Below are 21946 nucleotides of genomic sequence, written 5' to 3' on the forward strand. Positions count from 1 at the left end.
CTTCCTTCCTTCCTTCCTTCCTTCCTTCCTTCCTTCCTTCCTTCCTTCCTTTTTTTTTTTAACTTAAATGCAATGCATTTTCTCTCACTTTTGCAGGTGAAGGTTTTTCTCTTGGTTGCTCAATTCACTAAAGGGATGGTCTCCCTTGCCAAATCTGGGCTGGAGGGGCTGGTTCAAGCAATGGAAATGCAAAGCTCTCTGAGCAGCAGTTGGAACAGGGGGTGGGAAGGGGCAGAGGCCGCAGTGCCCTGGGTACTGTGGGTAGTTTTAGGGGTCGTGCTGCTGGTCAGTGCCAGTGCCACCCAGCGGAGCTCAGCTCCAGGTGTGCACGTGTTGGGCAATAGCTGCTGTACCGAGCACTGCACAGCCACCTTGACTCTCTTCCAAAGGGGGAACCCTCTGCACTGAGAAGTAAAAATGGTTTTGTTAGTGCTGCTTGCAGCGCGGTACGGCTGCTTGGAGCTAATGAAATGTCTGTTACTCCTTCGTGCCCCACGCTTACAGCAAACTCAGCATTTTGGAACAGCAAACTCAGCATTTTGCAACATCCTTGCACTTGTTGTCTGCCCTCCAGCAAAGATGGGAGCCACAGGGTGCTCCTGGCAAGGGAACGCCGCAGGCAGGCAGGGCAGATCCCTTCTCCCTGCTCCTGCTGCCCCTGAGGCCCTGGGGGCTGCTGCCCGTGTGTGCCCGGGATCTCCCCCCATCCCCTTGCACCTTGCAGCTGGGTGCTGCCCTTCCCTGGCAGGACACGGGCAGGGTGTGCACCGGAGACCTTTGTGCCAATGGCGTGGCAGGGAGTGGAACAACCGCAGTGTATCGTTATGGTTTGCTTCCTATGTTTCTCGAAACATTGGCTAAATATTGACCTGCTTGAAACTTCTGAGGATCTCTGCGAAGGGCGCTGTTATCAGCCCCGAACCAGAGAGAAAAACTAAGAATGAGTCCAGGAAGCCCAGGAAAGAATGAAATGAGCATCTCCCAATGAAAAATCCAGTTTCTTCAGCAACCTCCAGAAGGTGCTGAAATACTTTGACATTTTCCAAGACTCTTTCACACCTTTCAAACAAGCTTGTCACAGTTTCCCGGAGCACTATGAATTTGGTGAAGCTGCATATTCTGAGATCCCATCTCCTCTGAAGTTTCACCCAGGCTTTGCTTCAACTTGGCATTCACCGGTGTTCTGGTCAGCTGGGAAATGGCATCATCTCACTCTAATTAAAGCAGCTTTTCATCTTCAGCTGGAGTTTGCCTCGGTGTTGGCCACGCCTGCCCGCATCGCTCCGGTCAGTGTGATTAAAACATCACTGCTCTCCACCACGCATCGTACGGAGCGGTTCCTGTGCCTCGCTGGTGGAACTGGCTTTTGAGGCCAAGTACCAGCTGGGAGGAGCTGGTGATGCTGGGAGTTGCTTTCCTTCCACTGTGCGCTTGATGCTCTATCCATCGCTGCCTCGTGGTGTGGTCCCATCGGCCTTGTGTTTTCCAGCTTTGCTGAAAGGCAGAGTCTCCTCTTCCCCATGAAGCAGAAGCAGCCCCACCAATGTGACTCCAGGCTGCCTCCTCTCCCGCTCTGCTCTCACCAGGGGCACGTTAGCACTGTGTGCTTCCTTCATGCCTGTCACGGTGCTGGCCCCAGTGCGTGCCGTGCAGAGCAAACCCCCATGTCCACGAACGTGTCAGAGGACAGGCAGGCACCAGATGAAACCAGCTCCTGGTGCTTGCAGGGTATTTTTTCCCAGTGACATCTCCCGAGGAACGTGCTCAGTAATAGCTCAGCATCCCCAGCAGGGGAGGGGACAAGAGGTGACGAGCCAAGCTGTTCTATTTCTGCAGGTTCCTGGCCACCATCGCGTTAACTCTTTGCGCACAGATGCTTGCAAGGAGCCTTGCACCTCAGCAGCCCTGCAGCGAGCAGGTGGCATCGGGGCGTGCTCATGGGCTGCCTCAGCCCCACAGTAATTCGCTCCTTGAGCTGGAAGGAGCTGTGCTGATGGGTTGGGAAAGGAGGGGAAGAACTCTTCCCGCAGCCCACGGGCGCTGTCACGTGCTCGAGACAGGCTCCTGGAGGATGTGGTTCAGAAATAAGTTGATGTGTGTTATTTTCCTTTGATTCATAAGCAAAACCCAAGAGGAAGTGAGGGCTCCAGCATGGATTTGCTGGCCCAGCATGGCAGCGTGGGTGTCAGACGGGCACGGACCGGGTGTGCAGCTCAGCTCGAGGATTTGGAGAACCACAGATAACAAGCGCAAAGTTCTCCTTGCTGTCTCAGACAGCCACGAACCAGCTTTCATTTAGCGCTTCAGCTCTCCCGTGCCTTTTGGATAAGGCTTTTAAAGAGACGTGGGTGCTATTTCCCAGCGTTACCTGTACTAACGCTGACCTTTACAACTTATCATTTCTATGGGTAAGGAGCACCGGAACAAGGAGCCGTGCCCGCTCTGCTGCTTGGTGCCACGCTCGTCTTTCCCACCTCCCTCCCCAGGACCCCCCAGGGCTGCGGTGCCCGCCGTGCTGGGGCTGGTGCCCTCGCTGCCACGCGCAGCTCAGGGACGCGGCACCGCTGTCACCTGCTGTCAGCGCGGGGTCTGCGATGCGATGCGGGATGACACGGCAGAAACGCGTGCGGTATTTAGGGCACGCTCAGCGCCGGGGGCAGGGGGATGGGAATTCATTAGCGGCGCAGTGTCTCCTTTAATCAAAAGGCAGGTGCTGCTCGGCTGGGGCTGGAGGCAGGGCAGCGATGGAGGCCATGCAGGGGCATGGGCTGAGCGTGGGGTGGGGATGGGGCTGGGGGTGTTTGCACGGTGCTCACATCGGGGAGAGGGAAATATTATTGAGGGTGCACCAGTGGGGAGGAGACACAGAACAGACCAGGCCAGGAGGGAGCCAGGTTGTGCCCTTGGCAGGGAAGTCCCCCAGTGATGCCCAGTTCAGAGGCTGCACTGACTGCCAGGGGAGCACTGTGATCCCTCCCGGCACCGATGCTCTCTTCCAGTGATGATGCTCTGATACTAAAATGTGAATTACACTACAAAAAAAAACCCACCCAAACTACATTTCCCAGTTTCCCTTGCAGCCCTGGGAAATAAGCTATTGGAAGATTTAAATAGACCAGGCCAGAAGCAACCAACCTTTGGCACAAAGCATTTCCCTCCTCTTCTTCCAATCTATTGGCTGTTTAACCTTTTTCCCTGGCACTGGAGTGGCTGCCAAGCCTGGCATTAATTTTCCTTCCAAGCTTGCTAGGCCCATGAAGTAAACAGCCATGTGCATTCCTTACTCTATATTTAACAGCTGCAGTCTGTGCTGGGGGCAACTGCAACAGAGGGGAACCTTTGTAGCTTCCCAAATTCACAGCTTGTGAGGGTGGGCGTGGGGGAAGATTTCTGCAGGGAGAAGAGGGATTTCTCTCCTTCCCGGTATTCGCAAAGCAGGTTCAATTAGAGAGAGACTGCAATGCCAGCATCCCAGACGCGGTCCAGAGCGCGAGACAGGAACAATGTCCTCAACAGGGCTGAGTTCCTCTCCCTGAACCAGCCCCCGAAAGGGACCCAGGAGAGCAGGAGCTCGGGCAGAAAGCAGAGCGGCCAAGCAGCGGCGGCCGGCACCCAGAACAGCAACCCCAAGGAGCGGAGGCAATCGCAGCAGCTGCCCGAAGAGGACTGCATGCAGCTCAACCCCTCCTTCAAGGGAATCGCCTTCAACTCCTTGCTGGCCATCGATATCTGCATGTCCAAGCGGCTGGGGGTGTGCGCCAACCGAGCCTCGTCCTGGGGAGGTGCCCGTTCCATGATCAACCTGCTGGGGATAACGGGGCACGGCATCCCCTGGATCGCGGGCACGCTCATCTGCCTGGTGAAGAGCAGCACGCTGGCGGGCCAGGAGGTCCTCATGAACCTGCTGCTAGGTGAGTGGCAAAGCTCCGTCCCAACGGGACTGCCCAGCCCCGGTCACAAGGGACAGTGGCATTGGGGCTCCTCCTCTGGCTGCTCCCACCGCGATGTGGTCAGTGACCTTTTGGGGGAACGCTGTGCTTATCGGCTGCCTTGGCAGCTTCATGCTGGTCCTGGGTACTTGGGGTGATGGATGTTGTTGGTAGGGGTGTGGGGATGCTGGTGGCTGGCCGTACCCACGGAGCAGCCCCACACGAGTCTGGGTTGATCCAGTGGGGCCAAGAAAGTGTCTGTGAGTGCAGGTGGATGCCAGCGGTCACGGTGCTGATTTATGGCCATCAGCCTTGGTGGTTTGTTGGGTTGGGGAACTCATAAATATTGTAAATTTGATATGTGGATATGAGCCTTGGGAAGAAAACAACAAACATTTCCATCCCCTCTGCTCCTCCTTGAGCAGACCCTGGCTCCACACCTCAGCAGCCGCCTGATGGAGTCCTGTATCCTTCCTTACTGCAATTTGATCTCACATCGTTCATCCCAGGGGGGCCCTTCTTGCTGCTGTCCCCTTTTCCGTGCACTCATTTCACCTGGTGGCCATGAGGACGGCTCTGATCTCTCTGGCTCTCCTGCTGGTCCTTTGCTTGTAGTCTCCTGGAGGTAGGCTCATGTCAGAGCAGCCAGTGTCCCAGCCATGACACATCCAGGCCCTACATCCAGGCCCCAGATCCCAGCCCACCTCGGCCATTTCCCCCAAGGCCCTCCTCTTCCCTCTCTTCTGCCTTTGGCCTGTGGCCCTGTGATGGTGGCTGTGATCACCCTAAGCTCTTCACCCTCCCCAAAACAGGCATGCAGAGCTCCCACTTTTGGCCAGCACGAGGGTTGAAGGAGTTAGATTTAGGCCTTTGTTTCTCAGGGAGCCCTGTGAGGGGACACAGCGAGGCTTTATTTCAGTAGTGTGTGCGGTATGGGCACTGCAATACAGCCTGGGTTTTTTTTCCAGAAGTTCACCCTTCAAGGAGGGCAAAGACTGTGCTGAACTGGTTTGAAAAGCGCAGTTGTAGCCTCCCTGTTCTCCCTTCTGCCTTTGAAGAGGCTGTCCTCGTGCTGTGACATCCAATGAGGGGAGGCCATAGCAGGGAGGAAGCCAGAATAGCATCGGCGTGATGCAGGGCCCGCCGACGTCAGCACTTCTTCCCCAGGCTGCTCAGTGCTCTGGGTCAAACCCTTGCTGAGAAAAGAAGCTCCATCTGAAAGGGCACAGGGATGAAATAGGAGGCGGCCGACATCAGCCAGCACAATTTCCAGAGGTCTCTTGACCTGAGAGGCTCTGACAGTTCTGGAGCCTGAAAACCGACCTCTTTGAGTCCAAAATATTTGAGATCCTTGTGAATAGTTAATGCCACTTTTGGCTTTAAACCAAGGAAGGCCTTCTTGCTCTTCCGTTGCCACCGAGGAGGCCAAATGCAAAGCCAGCTCCAGGTTGCGCTGAGACTTGGAGCGCTGACCAAGGTGCCTGCAGCCTCTCACCAGAGCTCTCAGCAGGACTCGTGTTGCTCTGCAGAGCAGGACTCTGTGAGCATGGCCTTGGGTTGATATTTGAGATTGCAGTCAGGAGCTCCTAATATCAGAGCAGCTACTGCTGTAACACCTGCATTGCTGATAGATGGAGTTCAGCAGGGAAGCTTGGGGCTCAGACCCACACCACCCACCAGAACAGGAGGAACAGGAGGAGTGTGACACTGCTGCTGCATCTGGCGTCCTGGCTCCCTCTTGCTGTTGTCTTCTTAGGACCAAAATCCAGCAGATCGGTGGGGACAGGTCAAAGGGAGAAGGGAAGATTGCTGGTGCTTTCCTGGGCTCCTGGAAGCAGGGAAGCTGGGGTTGTCTGCAGCACCCCGTCTTTACCCCCCCCCCCCGGCTCTCCACCCTTCCCCCTGGCTTGCTCAGAGTTTGATACATCAAGCAGAATTTCTGATGCAGTCTCTGGGCAGGGAGCCAGCCCATCATAGAGCACTTGTTTAGGATTTGCAATCAGGCTTTCAAGGCGAGGAGACAGGAGACTGCTGAAATGGGACTGGTAACCTGGCAGGAGCACCACTGCAGATGGAGGGGGGGAACTGCGCTGGAGGAGCTCTGGGTAGGATCTCTGCCAAGAAGTGTGGGTGCATTTAGGGTGAGGGGTTCTGACCTCTCTCCCCAGGACACACCATCCATCCTGTCTGCTGATGCTGATTAGCAACCCCCAGCAATGTTTTCTCTCCGCGGTTGTCATCTGTGATGGAATTTATTGATTCTCCTCCTCATCGTAATCTTTTTCCAGCAAATGCCAAACACAGAAGCACGATCTCAGCCTGTTACTGAAAAGATGGAAGAAAACAGCTATCTGTGCCCACTGTCAGAATCCCGCTGCCAGAATGTGCTTTCAGGAAGGCTGCCTTGGTACTGCCAGCCCTGGCTGTGAAAGTCAGGAGGAAAGTCTGCTCCCCTTTTCCACATCACAAAACCAGAGCTCGGGAAAGCTCCCAGTTAAAGCTCACTTTATTTGTGTGTCACTGTTGGAATTTCAGGGCCATTCAGGCTTTTCTCTGCAATTGCAAGGGCCTCGTGGAAACGCTCAGAAAATCATGTGAACCTCACAGGCAGGTTTTCAGAGGGAAAACAGGTATGAAGCTCCCACTAAAATCACTGGAGCTTCTCTAGAACCAGGCAGAAGCGCTGTTAAACTCTTGAGGGAAAGCAGTACCTTGGTTTCTGGTTCTGATCCATCTGGTGAGAGTGTGGATCCAAATGTAGTGATTCATTGACTGCTAAGCCAGCAAAGAACATTTGGATCATTGATCTAACCCACGGCAAAATACGGGCGCTAGCACATCCCTTAATTTATTCCTGTTCAATTTGCAAAGGGAAAAAACCCAAACACTCAATCAGATGTGAAGTTTTGAGTGGCGGTGAACTTGTCAGAACCATTTCTGTATCACTGCAGTGGTAGGTGTTTCTCACTAGTGCCTTGCTCTTCCTTTGACTGTTCCCTGCCCTCCGTTGCCTCTGCATACCATTGTCTCTTCAGCTGAATAGCTCTTTTATCCAGCATCCCTTCTGCCTTTCAATATTTTGGATAGTGCTCAAGTCACCTCTTCACCTCCTATTCATTAAGCTAAACAGACCGATCTCGTTAGACTGATGGTCTTTCCAGATCTGGACACCTTCTTAGAGCAGGGGGGGATGGAATGTGGTGATCTACCCAAACTGGTGCTTTCGGTGGGGTCCACCTCTTGTGTTTAGAGAGCAGAACTGGCACAGAATTGGCTGTGTGGTTAGCTGTGGTTCAGCTGCATGCCCTGGCTGCAGGAGGATCTCTGCTTGGTTAACGCTTGCATGTGGTTGTGTTTGATTTGAAATATCTGGTTCCACTCTGGTCGTGGCTTTGTGAAACAGGGATTCAAACCTCATGGCGTGCTGGAAAGAGTCAGAGCCAAGCCTGGTGGTTGCTCTGGTCACAGTGACATGGGCCATAGCCTTCACCCATCACCAGCTGGCTCCACATCCCGCTGCTGGTGGGTGGGTCAGCTCTTTGTTGCTGTCATCAAGCATTTATCACCATCAGGGGAAGCAGTGCTGCAGGCATGCCATGGGGAGCAGCCCAGCGGGCTGAGGATGGGTTGCTTGCTGCAGGAGGAGGAAGGGAGGAGAGGCCAGGGCCATTTCTCCAGGCTTGGAGGTCGGCAAGAATTGAGTCCATGCTCTCCCCATGGACACAGACCTAGCATTAGTCCAATTGGGAACAAAGCCATAACGCTCTGAGGCATGGTGCTCAGCAGAATGGTGACTTGATCCTGAGCCTTATGTATGTGTATTTATAAATATATATGGAGAGAACTCTGAAGTTCATCATGCAGCCTCCACACAAGAGCAGACTGCCAGGAAAGTGTTAGGTTAGGGGGGAAATAGAGAAAGAAATGCCTTCACTGGGTCCATCAAGACCCCGCTGACCCTCCTCTAGCCGTACAGAGGGACTTGGCGTACGGAGCTGCTTTCCTTTGGAATCTGTGCAGTGAAAATTCACATCGTACAGCCCGCTGCTGTTAAAGGTCACCGAGCAGATTAAATGCCCAGGCAGTACAGACAAACTCATCCCGCTGAGCCTCGGGGCTCAGCAGCCTAGACCCAGCAGAGAGGACAGGGAGCTGCGCTGGCAGATGGATCAGTCCGGACGCAGCAGAGCTTGCTAAGCTGAGAGCCCCAGAGATGGTTTGGGGCCAGATGTGTCTATTTTTTCCCTTTCATTTTCCCACTGTGAGGCTGGGGATTTTCTGAGCTAGACAGGGCAGATAGCATTTCAGCAGACGAGAGAGCAGCCCAAGGGCTGGCACCCTGTGTGCGTTCCCTGCTTAGGAGTGCTCCCAGCCCCCGTCCACTCCCTGCATCCATCTCGACACGTCCAGCTTGGCATTAAATATTCCTCTTCATCACGTCAGACTGCTAATCTGCCCATCATTCTCCTGCCCTTGGTCCTTCGGTTGGTGCCATCCTTACCCCACACCCCTGGTGAGCTCAGGCAGCTCTGAGCAGTGAGCAGTGCCCAGCTCCCTTCCCCCTTCCTTTCCTCTCCTGCGTGCTTTATGGCAAGTGCATTCTGTTCACTGCAGGGCAGACGTGCAGCCTGCAGTGTCCCCGCGTGTAGAGGACAGTCGGTGACAGGCTGGGGCCTGTTTTGCTGTGGCTGCAGCAGGCACAGGGGATATTTCCGTGGATCTGTGCAAGGTCTCTTTTAGATCCAGGGCTGAGCAGCCCCCATGGTCAGCATCGATGTCGGGTCCTGGCTGTTTGGTGCTGGAGATGGCGTGAGCCCTGAATCCCTGTGTGCATCCTTCAGGGAACTGTGGGAAGCTTAAAACTGAGCAGGCAAAATATTCCTCAGTCTGAACGCAGATTGAAAGAGAAAAGAAGTGCGAGGGTTGCTGAATGGGAAGAGGAGGAATAAACAAGGGAAATGAGTCATGCTCGTGTCTGTCACTCCCGAGCAAATTCCCATTGCCCCGCTGGGCAGGGACACGAGCTGCTGGCTGCTGCAGAGGGCTGAGCAGGGCAGAGCAGGGCTGAGCAGGGCTGAGCAGGGCTCTGCCCCACGGGGCATCCTTAGGGTGGGTGCATGGGTTTGTCCCCAGCTGTTTGGCAGGAGCAGAGGCAGCGGAGGTGCAGCGGGTGAGCAGCAGCAGCAGGGATGCTGAATGGGTAGCAGGGCCCAGGCCAACCTCGGTGCAGTATGGTGATGGGATCAGTCACTGGATTTTTTAATTAATTGCACAGTGCTGATTCCTGCCATTCTTTCACTTCCCTGTGGCCACTTCGCCCAACGTGCCTTTCACTCAGTGGCCAGAACCCTCTGCTGCTTGTTCAGCCAAAACGTATCCTTCCCCAAAACACCACAGCGTCTGATTCATCGGTTAACTGTGTCGTGCCATCTGGGCCTTTTGTCAGTTCCTGAGCCTAACAGTGCCACGTTTGGGGAAGAAAATGCAGGAGAGGAGTTCAATTCCAGAGGAGGGGAGCTCATCTGGCTCCTCTGGAGCGAGGGTGACAATGCTCTGAAACCTGCATCTTTCATTAGTGTCAACTCGCCAAGGCTGCAAATGGCTCATTTTCCAGGTCAGGGAGCCTCATGCCTGCAGGAGATTTGGGAAGCTCCTTGCAGAAGCAGTAGGACAGGGCTTGTAAGGGCTGTAAGGACAGGGCTTTGAACAGCTACAGTTCAAAGCAAATGTTGGGGGAATTCTAATTGCGGATCAAAAGGAATTATTTCCTAGGAAGGGTGACATGTGCCCGAAGTTGGCTCATCTGGGAAACAAAGCACCTTCAGAGCCAGCCTGGGCCCTAGATGTGGCCTCTGGCACAGTGGGGCAGGGGACAAAGTGTGCTGCTGGCTTTGGGGGCATTGGGCACTGAGCTGCCACCTGGCTTGTCCTGTCTTATAACGTGGAGGGGATGGGCACACTGCTCCCACTGCACCCCCTTTTCCTCTGCCACGTGCCTGGGTGCAGCAATCAGCCCCATGTGCACCATGTCATGTGGATCAAGGCTGTGGGAACAGATGAGGCCATAAGCTTTTTTGGCTTCCTCATGTTTTTCTACCCCCCAGCACTGCACCCAGGCTGGTTTTCAGCTGTGGTTTTGATATTTATGTAAACATCTCAGCTGGAGCCCACTCAGTCCCTGGGAGATGCTGCGGCTCCAGCATGGGCAGGTGATGCCCATGGGCAGCAAGCACAGCCCCTCACCCTGCTGTCACCGCAGCTTGGGCTGGGACAGGGGGGACCTGGCAGGGACAAGACCTCAGCTGCATCAGCTTCCCTTTGGGGAGAGGGCTGCGGATGGCTTGGTTTGCTGAGGCAGTGCTATGGGTTTGTCCTTGTGCTCTGCCTGTGCAGGTCTTGCCTCTCTGCTCCTAATGGGCTCCTAACGTGTGGCAGTAGGAGCGAGGCAGATAATTGTTTTCCTTCTCTTTTTAATAGATATAAAATATCTGCCCAGGGGGCTCGCTTTCAGCTCATTACTGTGCATCTGAAGCCAGATGTTGGCTATTTGCTAGACCAAGGTGATCTCTGATGCTAGAATTGTCGCAGATGGGCAGGGCTTGCGTGTTGGGTTTGTGCTGTAAGGAAGTTTTGGATGTTAATGGCACTTTCTGTGATCGGATGGGCTTGCAGTGCCTCTCTTAAAGCAGGCTAAAGGGGAAAGTCTGGATCTTAGGAAAAAAAAAAGCATGGGAGAAGGAATGGGCAAGATCAAACCCTTCCTTTGGTGGCTTTGCTGCTTTCAACCCAATGCTGCCTGTATGTGCATGGCGGATAAGGCTTAAAACTGCAGTTCCTGCTCCTGTGCTCACACCTCTCTGCCCTCTTTGCTGCACATCTGACAGCCCTGGCTGTCCGTCTGTCTGCTCAGTCAGCAGTAGTCCCCCCACGGCTCCTCCTGGGGCTCTGTCCCCTCCGACCTCTGCTGCTCTTGGCCTGAAGGGTATGCCTGTTTTGGGGACAGGAGCTGTGTGTGCGTGTTGCAGACAGACGGGTGCTGGTTGCAACCCCAGCTGGGGTTGGGCAAGATGCTGAGACCGCTTCTTCATCATGAAGGGAACAGAAAGGGCAGGGGGAAGTACAGAAAAACACCCGCTGGAGCACACTTGGGTTTGGTTCTTACTTTTTTACTTTTAACAGCAAATTAATCCCCCCAGTTCTGATGCTGGCGTGCCTTCAGATTGAGAAACACGAGCAAATGAGGCTTTCTGCTTTCTGGTCACTGCTTGATGAGTATCTAACCTAGCAGTGCTGAAGGTCTGTTTTATTCATCCCCTGAATGAAAGGATTATTAAAGCACCTCTGCTCCAACCACCTCCGTGCGCACACTGACCTCCCTGGGCTGCCCTGGTATCACCTGTGTCTGGGAAGAAAAAGCTGGAGTTTGGCTGGGAAGTAGAAATGCCAGGAGCACTGGCTGGTGTTAGGGGAATGGGATGAACAGAAAGAGGGTAAAGTACAGATGGGTTTTGTTCCAGAGCAGTTTGAAAGGTGATTTAGTGCTGAGAGCCAGAGCTCTGTGATTTGGGTTTCTACACTGTGTAGTGGTTATAGCAGTGCTCAGCTGGGAGGTCAGCTGCCAGCTGGGTGACCTGCAGCTAGAAGGGGCTAGAACTGAACTCGATCCTTGCTTTAAGGACAAAGCACACGACCTTTGTGTGCTCAGCGTTGCAAACTGCCCTTGACTTCTGCCTCGATCTCCTTTTGCAGCCCTGCTGTTGGACATCATGATCGTGGCCGGGCTGCAGAAGTTGGCCAAGCGCAAGGGTCCGTACGACGTCAGCCCCGGCCTCTTGGACTACCTGACCATGGACACCTACGCGTTCCCAGCCGGTCATGCCAGCCGTGCCGCCATGCTTTCCAAGTTCTTACTCAACCACCTGGTCCTGGCCATCCCGCTCCGCATCCTGCTGGTCCTTTGGGCCTTCTGCGTCGGCTTCTCCCGCGTCATGATCGGCCGGCACCACATCACGGACGTGCTCTCCGGCTTCGTGTTCGGCTACCTGCAGTTCAGGCTGGTGGAGTTGATATGGATGTCTTCCAACACGTGTCAGATGTTGATATCCATCTGGTGAACGCCGGGGACTTGATGCCTTTCCGCCCAAAACTAGCAGACACTTTGAGTCCCCCTCCCGGTATTTTTTACCCGTTGTTTGTTGGAAACAATTGTAACTTCCATGAGTAGTGGCGTTTTTTAATGTTGCTTCCCTGCCTGGAAAAGAAAGTTTCTTGCAATGGATTGGGTTTTAGCACCCAATGGCCATACCCATGTTGTTGGCCACGTCCTCAAACTGTATTTGGACAGCAATCAAATTAAGCTTCACGGGTGAGAGGAACGAGCTCCGTCTGCCTCATCGGGGTGGTTCGCCTCGCACCTGGGTTTGTCCTCAGCGTGGGCAGCGCCTAAGATCTTCCTGAGGACTCGTTTGTTAACTTTCTGGAGGCTAAAGGATTTTGGCCACAGTGCTTTTTCTTTTTGTAAGCCAAGCGACCGTGTCTTGTGCAGAGTCAGGACACTGCTGGCGTTTCACAGATAATAAATAATTGTGAAAATCCTGCCCGGCTTGGTTCTTCTGCTGAGGGGAGGGACAGAGGGCAGCTCGGGGTGGCTCTGAGGTTTGTGCTCACCACGGGGTGTGTGTGGGTTGGGGTTTTTTTTGCCTGCTAAACAGCAAATACTGCTGCCCATTTTCATCCTGGCAGGGGGCATTGTGTTGGATTGTGGTGAGTTTGCAAAGCAGGTCTAGATGCACAGCAAAGATTATTTTTCTGCCTCTTCACAACTATAAGTTTATACTTATGCTGGATAATGTTATAGATGGCAATGCCCAAGGTAAGTCCCCCACAGCCCTGGATGCTTTCTAGTGCACCCAGCAGGGCGGCAGGAGGCCAGGACCAGGCTGCTGGCTCAGGCCCAACTTGATTGCAGAGGAAAATCCTGAATGCATCTGTGTCTTACCCGGTGTGAAACAAGGAGGGCTTTCCTGACCTTCCTCGACTGCAAGGCGGAGCTAATTGATGTCTGTGAAGTGCTCTGATGGGCTGATTGTGGAGTGGGATGCACCAGCACAGTACTGTTGCTTTCTATTTTTGCTGCTGCTTTCCTCCTAGAAAACCAGCTCTTCCCTGCCCAGGTCATGGCCATGGCTAAGAAAACCCCCTGTTTCACACAAAACCTTCTCTTTCTCTGTAGTTTCCCTCTCTTTGGAGGAGAGTTTGTTGTTTGATAGGTGACAGAAGGCTCTACCGGACCCAGCATTTTCCTGGCTGGATGCTTCTGCAAATGTGCCTGTCCTCCTGGCCGTCCGAGCTGAACAGAACTCCCCTGCCTTGCAATGCCAGGCAGCAATCAGATCCTGTGCTCCCACCCATCCCAGCACCCTGGGTAGTCCCATTCCTCCAGGGCAGGCTGGCGAGAAGGAGACAGCATGCAGATAATGGCTCTTGTAGGTTGCTAACATTTGTTGCTCTTTGATAATTAATGCAAAAATACGATAAATGGAAAAATCTATCCCTGGCAGGTGTCTGCGGCTGGGAAATCAGTACAGAGCCCTGCACCGAGGCTGGGGCACATGAGTGGGAATTGCAGAGGGCTCCATGTCTTTTAAGGATGAGCATCCTGCTGATCCAGAGGAAGGGTCCAGTTCAAAGTGCCCCAAGACCCTCATGCTCACTGCATGGAGGTGTTGGGGAGGCACAGTATGGGTGCAAGGCTGATGCTGAGCCTGTCTGGTGTGCTTCTCCCTGCTGTGCCCAGGGTACCAGCATCGCTGCAGTGAAATCCAGCTTCTGTCTCTATGGCAACGGTGAGGGATGGCGGGGAACTGCCATGGGGCTGCCCCCCCCCCCGTGTCCTTATTTGTCCCCGGAGCTCAGGCAGACCAGCTTACAGGCTGGGAACACCGCTCACCCACCCTGCTGAGGGCTGTGCTGGGAGCTGGGAGGGATCCAACACCCTGTGCTGCACCCAAAGGGATGGATCCTGAGTGTTTGGAGGCAGGGAGTGTACAGCAGCAGGAAGAAAAGGGAAATCTCCCTGGGCTTTGAGCTTTGTGGATGCCATTTCTGCCTCCCAGCCCTGGGCTCCTGCCTGTCCCAAGGAGAGCAATGCAGCTGTGCCTAAAGCCAGGCTCCAGCCCCAGGAGTGCTCCTCCCTCCTTGGAGGTTTTTGGGGAGGGGGATGCATCGAATGGTTGGAGCATCTTCAGGAATGCGGGTGCTTTCCCTTTGCCCTCAGGCCCCCAGATTCAGCCATAAGAGACTCAAGAAGAACCAATCCTTCTTGGGGGGCTGCAGCCAGGTGGGTCTGGGCATATTCTGCTTTCAGTTCTCCTAACAGATGAACTAGGAAAAGCCTCACAGGGGGGAAATAGGGGCTCAGGGGGCTGCTGCCACACTGCATGCATCCATGCAGCCAGGACAGCTGCAGCAATTGCACTCATGGTGCTGATGAACACAGCCAGGAGAGCTGCAGCAATTGCACTCATGGTGCTGCTGCACACAGCCAGAGCTCCTCCTCCCCGCACCCTAATGCTGATGGTGCTCAGCAGCAAAAAGAGATTATAATTAGGAAAAAAAAATGTATGAGGTGCCTAGAAAAGTAGCAAATCTGGATTATATCTGTGGGCATATGTGGGAATCACAGCTGCGGCGTCCAGCTCCCCCTCCCCAGCCGAAGCACGTGATTGATTTGAACACTTTGTGCATTGGTGACCTTGGTGATGAGTGGGATTGCAGTGGGACATATCCTTCCCACAGCAGGGCTGCCCAGGGCTGCTGGGGGTTCTTCTCTGCAGCCCCAGGGTGACAGCCCCTTGGGACAAAGCTGTGATGGGCAGGGAAGCACAGGCGCTGGCTGGCACCCAGGGTGCGGGTTGGTGGATTTGAGGGCTCGGGAGCATTAGGAAGGCCGTTACACAAGATCTCTCTGCAATAGCAGGGTTCTGGTGCTAGTTCATCCTTTTTTTCTCTCTGGGGTGACAAAGGGACCCACAGGCTTAACCAGCTCCCCCAAAACAGCCCCAGCAGCTGCAGATTGAAGAGTCTCCTGCTCAGAGACTTCTCCCCCAATCAGGGAGATCAGCTGCGTGACTGACTGTCAGCTGAGTTTTTACATTAAAGTGATAACTACTTATGTCATTCCCAGGATACAAATTGAATATACTGGGCAAAGCCTAAAGGCACAGGAGGGCTCCTTCATTTCCCACAGGGGTATGCTACAGAGCCAGGGAACCTGAAACAGAGACGTGGCCGGTCACTGCGGGTGAGCAGGTGACCAAAAGGATATTTTCTCCAGAATCAACCCAAGGGCTCCAGGTAATGTCCTCCAGGTAAGGGAGCACTCGGCATTTCCCAGTCCCGCGCTCCATGCAGGGCTGGGCAGGCACAAGAGGTGCTTTGCTCCCCACCTCGCTGGGATCGGTGTCAGCAAAGATCCCCGCGGTCATTCCCCAGGATGCGAGAGTCAAAGCGGATTAAGGGTCCCTCAGCTGATCACATTTATTTCATTATTTGAGTGAAATCCCTTGTAAATACCATCCCCCCTCCCCTTTTCTTTTTATAAAAATAGAAGGCACGGAAGAATTGCAGATTTAGGGAAAGTTAATCTCAGGACTTGCATAAAACACTTAACCTCTTGTGGCCTGAGCAACCACAAGGGGAGAAGCTCCTCCAGCCTCCAAAGCAAGGTACAGCCCTGGAGCTGAGCAGGGGAAGCCACTCTGGCTGGGAGGAATTAGAGCTTGGCCGTGATGAAGTGCTAATTGCAGCATTGGAACAAATTGGCTCAGTGGGTGCTGGGTGAACGGGATCGCACCTCAGCACCGGGAGTGTGGTTATATTCTGCAGTGTGGGTACTCTGAGCCTCTGGGTGGGTGGGGATGGATCTGGGGACCTGGGTGCTGCACTGACATATCACCTGGTTTAAGTATTTCTAACAGCCACATTTCTAGCTTCTGTTTCTAGCCAAATTTCTGGCTTTCTCTCCCCGAAAACCACCCAGTCCTTGCTGAGTCCCCTTCCCCCCAGTATCATCTCCAGGACCCTATCTGCTTCCTCAGCTCCTCCCAGGACCAGCAGGCTTCTGCAAGACCATCAGAGCTGAAAATCCAGACCTGCAGAGATTAATTAAAATAAGTGCAGCGAAGTTGGAGCGGAAAGCTGCAATGATGAATGCTAGCGAAACACTTGCCCAGAGACCAAAGCGCTCCAAGTGTTCAGTGATATTTTTCTCCAGCTGAAGGTCTGTGCAATAGTTACACACGTGGTGTAAAGGAACCTGCCGCTGCCATCTGGGTGCAGGTGCCCTGTGAGGATGCTCTGTCCCCTTTGGGATTTGCACCTCCAAGCTGCCAGCATTGGTTTGTCATGGTTTGCTTCCCTGGGCTGCAAGAGGGTTTTATTTGCTTTAAATCCTAAACCTAAAGATGGGTATTAATAGCACAGCAACGCATAGCCTTCGTGGCCAGCACATGCCAGGGGTTATGTAAAACACAGATTAATGGGAATCAGTGAAATAGGGGAGCACACGAAGGGAATGACTTGGGAGGGAGGCAGGAGGGAGCCGGCAAAATGAGATGAAACCCCCCAGCGTGGCGTGACTGCCCTGTCCCAAGCAGATACATAGGTAAAGAAAGCCTGGGGGTTGTCCAGAACCCCTTCCCACTCCTTCTGCTCTGTGATAGGTGGGAGAGAGGTTCCCAAGGACACGAGGGATGCTACAGCAAGGCCAAGCTTTGCAGCAGGTGCAGGGCAGGAGGGAACAAAGGAAAGCAGCAGGTTTGGGGCGTTCTGCCTGTGGAAGCACAGGATCGATGGGAGGATGCCTCTGGCTGGGAGGAAGGCAGCTGGGCTCCGACCATCAATCACGTCCCGCCGGGAAGGGCTCGTCGGGCTGCGGGATTCCTGGTGGCATTCCTTTTTTCAAAGCCTCCTGCAATAACAGTGGCCGTTGCTCCGCTTCCTTTTTAGATAACCTTTTTCCTGCTGCCCAACATGCTTATCTGCTGCAGACAGACGGGCAAGATGAACAGGAAAGCCGATACCTTATCTCTCCCTCTCAAGGAGCTTATTTAAGTGCTGGAATGCGTCGCATCGGTAAATGATTGTTACAGTCCGAGTGAGGTACGTGGACTTACAGACAGGCCCTGCTGGATGCAGCACCCATTTAGGAAGGAGACCCACACACCCACAATCTTGTAAGATTTCAGGGCTTTTCCATCGTTTATCTATCCAAAGACATCTCCTGAAGTGCAAAACATTTGTTTAAAACCAAAGGTGTGCGCTCCTCGCCAGCCCATAGGTTAACACCGTGGGGTGCTCCCTGCTGCATGTGGTTCCTGTGCCCCTCTGATATGGCTTATCAGTGTCAGTCTGCCCAGCAATGAGCGAGGGGCACGGTGAGGGTTAATGCCATTTCTGCACAGCACCGCGCTGTTCCTGCTCACCCTTCCACCTGGGCTCAGCGCAGAAAGCAGTAAGATGCTAACACATCCATAAAGGTAGATAGACTGGAGAGCTATCGGGCTAATTGGAACGAGCGGGGCTTGGCTGCTCAGACAGCCTGATACCACAGAACGAGATCTCTCCGGGGATGTGGAGCACAGCAGAGCCTCAGCACTTCACTTCTTTCAGCCACTGCAAGTGGCAACGACAGCAATAGCAATTGCAGGCACCGGGGGCCGAGCACTGTGACAGCAGAAGGGACAGGGAAAGCCCGCGCTGTCAGCGTGATGTCCCCAACAGCTGCTGCGGATGGGTGCGACAGGGGTATTTTGGTCCTGTCCCGGGTGGAAAAAGACATGGTGATGCCGGATACCAGGAGCACTGCTGGGGCAGGGCTCAGGCTCAGGTTGCTCCCGCTGCTCCAGGCGCACAGCAGCCACTGGAGAAACCGCACCTTGGCAATGCACACAGCTGCCATGGGCTGTTGCATCAGAAAGTTAATCAGTTCCACATCACTGACCGCTTTTCCACTGCGAAGTGGAAGGAATCGCCATCCCAGAGCAGAGCTCAGCCTGCCCACATTGCGGGGCTGAGGGCTTCAGCAGAAGCATGGGTGATGTCGTGGCAGCCAGGATGAGACAAGGTTCATTCTGGGACATCTCACCCCTAACCTGCAGCTTTTATCCCCTGAAAATCTCCTTCAATTGGACACTGCGATGTGCGTGTCTGCAAGACCTTCCACATTCTCCTTGTGCCTTGCAATGTCCCTGGCTCCATCCCTTTGGGTGGCAGCAGGACAGCAGCCCCATCACAGCCTATTTGGGGGCTGCAGAGAGGACCCTACAGGGAAGCAGGACTGCTAGCAAAGGCCGTGGTGCTCATTTATCTCCCTACAGCGTGATCCAATTGTGCTGACAGGCAATAGGGCTCCTGTTGCCACATCCTGCTTGTAGTTCATGGGGCTGAACAAGGAGCTGGTGAACCAACGTGTCCCAGCAGCTGAGTGTCCATCTCCTGGGGTGCCTTGGACCATCAGAATGGGGCTGGGCAGCCCTGCAGGCAGCATGACGCCTGAGGGCACCCAGCTCCAACATCAGCCCCCACCTGGCTTCCCAGTTGTCACTGTCAGTGTAGAAAGTAGGAATGGGGGGGAATGCATCTGAGCCTCTTGGTGCCTGTGTCTTGTGATCCTGAAACCCAAGAGCCCCCCCTGACTCAGCAAGTTATTAATAACCCCCTGGCCGTGCTCCTGCTGCAGTGCCTGCCAGTCCTGGCATTGCCTGTCTGCTCCACGGCCAGGAGAGGTGTATGCCCTGGGCAAGGTCAGGGGCTCCTTCCCACCACATCCCCACCCACAGGGCTGGGCAGAAGGTGTGTGAGGGCTCTGGGCAGCCCCTGATGCCACCCTCACCTCCTGCCAGCACAGGAGAAGCTCCTGGTGATGCTGAAATCAGCCTCATCGCACCTCTGTCCCAGGACCTCTGTTTCCTCTCACCTAAAACCAGCCCTGTGCAGGCTCCAGGGGAGGTGAATCGGGTTTCTTGGACCAGAGCATCCTGCCTGCCCATCCCAGGGCTGGAGTACACTGCGGGGCCCCACACTACTGCAGACTCCAGGCGTACTTGAACCCTGCGGCCATTTGGGTGGGCTGGAGTCCGCATCTCTGCTGGACTGCTTTGGTCCTCTTTTGCCCACACTTTCCTGGGCTGCAAGGATGAAGCAGAGGAAGCACAGGGCCCTTAGGGACCCTGCAGGTAGGTGTGAGACCTCAGGGGAAAGAATGGCACAGCAATACCCCAGAGACGATACAGCCTGGGTTTGGGCTATTCCAGCTGGAAAGTGAGCCAGTCAGTGATTACCATGCCTGGTGCTAATTAGCCAGGTTAATTAGCACTCCCTGGGCAGGTTGTAATTAGCGGAGAGCTGTCTTTAGGCCTACAGCAGCCCTAGCTGCAGCTGCAGCATCACTTCCTTCCCCTTTTCTCTTCCTTCCCTCCTGCTCTGCTCCTGGACCACTGCAGCTGTTGGGATCTGGCTCCGCAACACTCCAATGGAAGTTCTGAGGCTTTGCTCTTGTCGCCATAGTTTTTTGGGATACTATTCCTGGCACTAGGAACAGCATCCCAAACTGCTCCAATCTCCCTCTGCTCAGGCTGTGTCCTGCCTGGCCCAGCAACTTGTGGCAGGGCTGGGGCCAAGCCCTAAAGGAGCTCCCATAGCCCTGCTGGGAGGAGCAGCTCCATCCATAGCTTATCCTCCTCCCGTCCTCCTCCCTCCCCCCTATTCCTGTCCCTTATCCTTTGCTCTCTTCTTGAGCCTAGCATGCAAACTAGTCCCTGCCCTTGATGGCGACCAGAGCTGGAGAAGGGGACAAGACAAATTTCCCCACCAGCCCTTTTCCTCCTCTCCCTGCTGCTCCTTCATCCCTCCCTCCTCCCTCATTTCCTTTGGCCTCTACGATCCCTTCCAACCTAAGCCATTCTGATTTCCACCCCCGGGGCTCTGCTTTTCCTTCCCCATCCCCTCCAGCTTCCTCAGCCCCGTTCCCACCGCCCCGTGTCCCCTCACTTCAAGGACAAGCCTTGGGCTCGCTGGGGACGGGTTTGTCGCTCCCCCTAGTGGGGACGCGGCAGGATGTCGCCGGGCTGCGGGGACGAGGGAAGGGCCCCACGGGTGGGTTAACCCCACGCTCGGCTGTGCCCCACAGGCGCGATGCCCCACGTTCCTTGCAGGAATCCCAAAGGAATTCCCCGGCGGGAGGTCCCGGCCTCTCCGGGTTAGATCTCCTCGGGTAGAGCTGCGTCTTCCCAGGTGGAGACACTCAGCTCCCGCTGAAATATTTAGGAATGGCATTAATAATTAAAGAGCAGGCTGAACTCGCAGGGGACTTCGTGAGCTCTCATGAGGCAGAAGGGGCAAATGTAGTCAGGAGAAAAATGGCTCACTAAAGTGTAGTGGCATTTCATAAATCCTCCGTGGAATAAAAGGAATGCTGCAGCTCTGGAGGTGTTCCAAACAATGACCTTTTCCTGGGGGCTCTGGAGGTGAATCCCGCAGCCTCTGTTAATCACAAGTTATCATTTCAGCCTCTGTTAATTGCCAGTTATCACTTCAGCCTCTGCCTGTGCAGGATGCACACGCTGGCCAGGCTGTGCTGATCCCATCACAGATCAGAGCTGTGCTTTCAGAGCCCGCTTGCTTACAGCATTTCTAACAAAATCACTTATTCTCATTAGCTTCATCGCGTTCAGAGGCAGCTGTCAGTTCCCTTTGGCAGGGGGAAGCGAGATATTTTTGAGCTGTGGAAGAACAGCTGTCTTGCAGCACATGGAGCAGGGAGATCGGATGGTTGTGATGGAAAGCTGGAGCTGTGAGCACAAACACGTCCCTGACCGTGTATTCCTACCACATCTGTAGTCGTTTGTAGGGTTTTAAGGTAGGCAACAAAATTATGTGCGAGTTTAAGTCTCAAGTGAGTATTAGGCATTGTAAGTCAAAGAATATCCCAAGCTGGAAGGGACCCGTATGGATTGTCAAGTCCAACTCCTCAAAATACCTCTGATAAATTTGGGGCAACTGGATTTTCATCTGTCCATGTGCCCAAGCCTCTTTGTCCATGCAGGTCTGGTGGCTAACTCCAGCCTGAAGTATTTGGCTCTTTGTCCCTGAAGTTGGAAGTGGTTTTCAGGACTGAAGTGAATGAAATCGCATTTTCAAAAGCCAAGGGGTTTGTTGTTAAAGCATGTGCATTGGTTCTCCAGAGGTCTGGCTCTAGTGCTGCTTGGGACAACTGCTAATCTTCACTTTAGAGCAAAACAAAGCCAATATATTTACCTAATCTGGTGGCCAGCTGATGAATTGCTGTAGAAGTCAGACAAGTTGGTCTAACGCTGTCACATGTTGCCTTCCTCAGGAATATTTCTTGCGCTTTGAGATGCGCTCTCTGGGATCCTATGCCAAATAACTGGACTCTGATATTTGTCTTCATTTCCTCCCTTCTTCAGACCCTTTAAAAAAGGGAGATTTGGCAGAGACTGTTTATGCAACCACGGCTGTGGGAAGGCTTCCCAGTGGATGTAGCAAAAAGGAGTTTCAGCTTTTAGGTCTGCATGAAGAACAGCCTTGTTAGCCTCTGAAGAACACAGCTGAAAGGAAAATCACCAAGCCAGGAGCAGCAGAAGCTGTAGCTTTGTTTTGCAGTCACACCCAGGGAGAAGCTGAAGTAATGGCTGATGAAGTGCCTCCAAAATACGTGCAGTATCAGGCAACTGGTGTTTGGTTCTCATAGCAGGCAAAGCTCAGCACTAAAGGCAGCTGAAAGCAATCCACTTCTCCTCGGAAGAATAGTTTTTTCCTTTTAATCAGCCTTGTTTAAAATGATTTCCTTTTTTAGTGCCTTCAATGGTCATTTGGGTTTGTCCCACAGGCAGCGAGCATTCACTCCCTAAGGATGGTGTAGGTCTGCAGACTTTAAAAGGACAAGCAATAGTCTGGCAAATGGAAACACTTCGATGGCATCTTGTTTGTACACAGAG

At 53.8% G+C, this 21946-nt stretch overlaps 1 protein-coding gene across 1 annotated transcript; it reads left to right on the plus strand.

The window, feature by feature from the left end:
* On the plus strand, positions 34 to 12486 carry PLPP7 (phospholipid phosphatase 7 (inactive)). Its single transcript, XM_021414135.1, has 2 exons — positions 34 to 3911; positions 11679 to 12486. The coding sequence occupies exons 1-2, from the start codon at positions 3461 to 3463 to the stop codon at positions 12041 to 12043; spliced, it is 816 nt and encodes a 271-aa protein (XP_021269810.1). The 5' UTR covers positions 34 to 3460; the 3' UTR covers positions 12044 to 12486.

Source organism: Numida meleagris, chromosome 16, assembly GCF_002078875.1.
Source record: "Numida meleagris isolate 19003 breed g44 Domestic line chromosome 16, NumMel1.0, whole genome shotgun sequence".
Lineage (NCBI taxonomy): Eukaryota > Metazoa > Chordata > Aves > Galliformes > Numididae > Numida > Numida meleagris.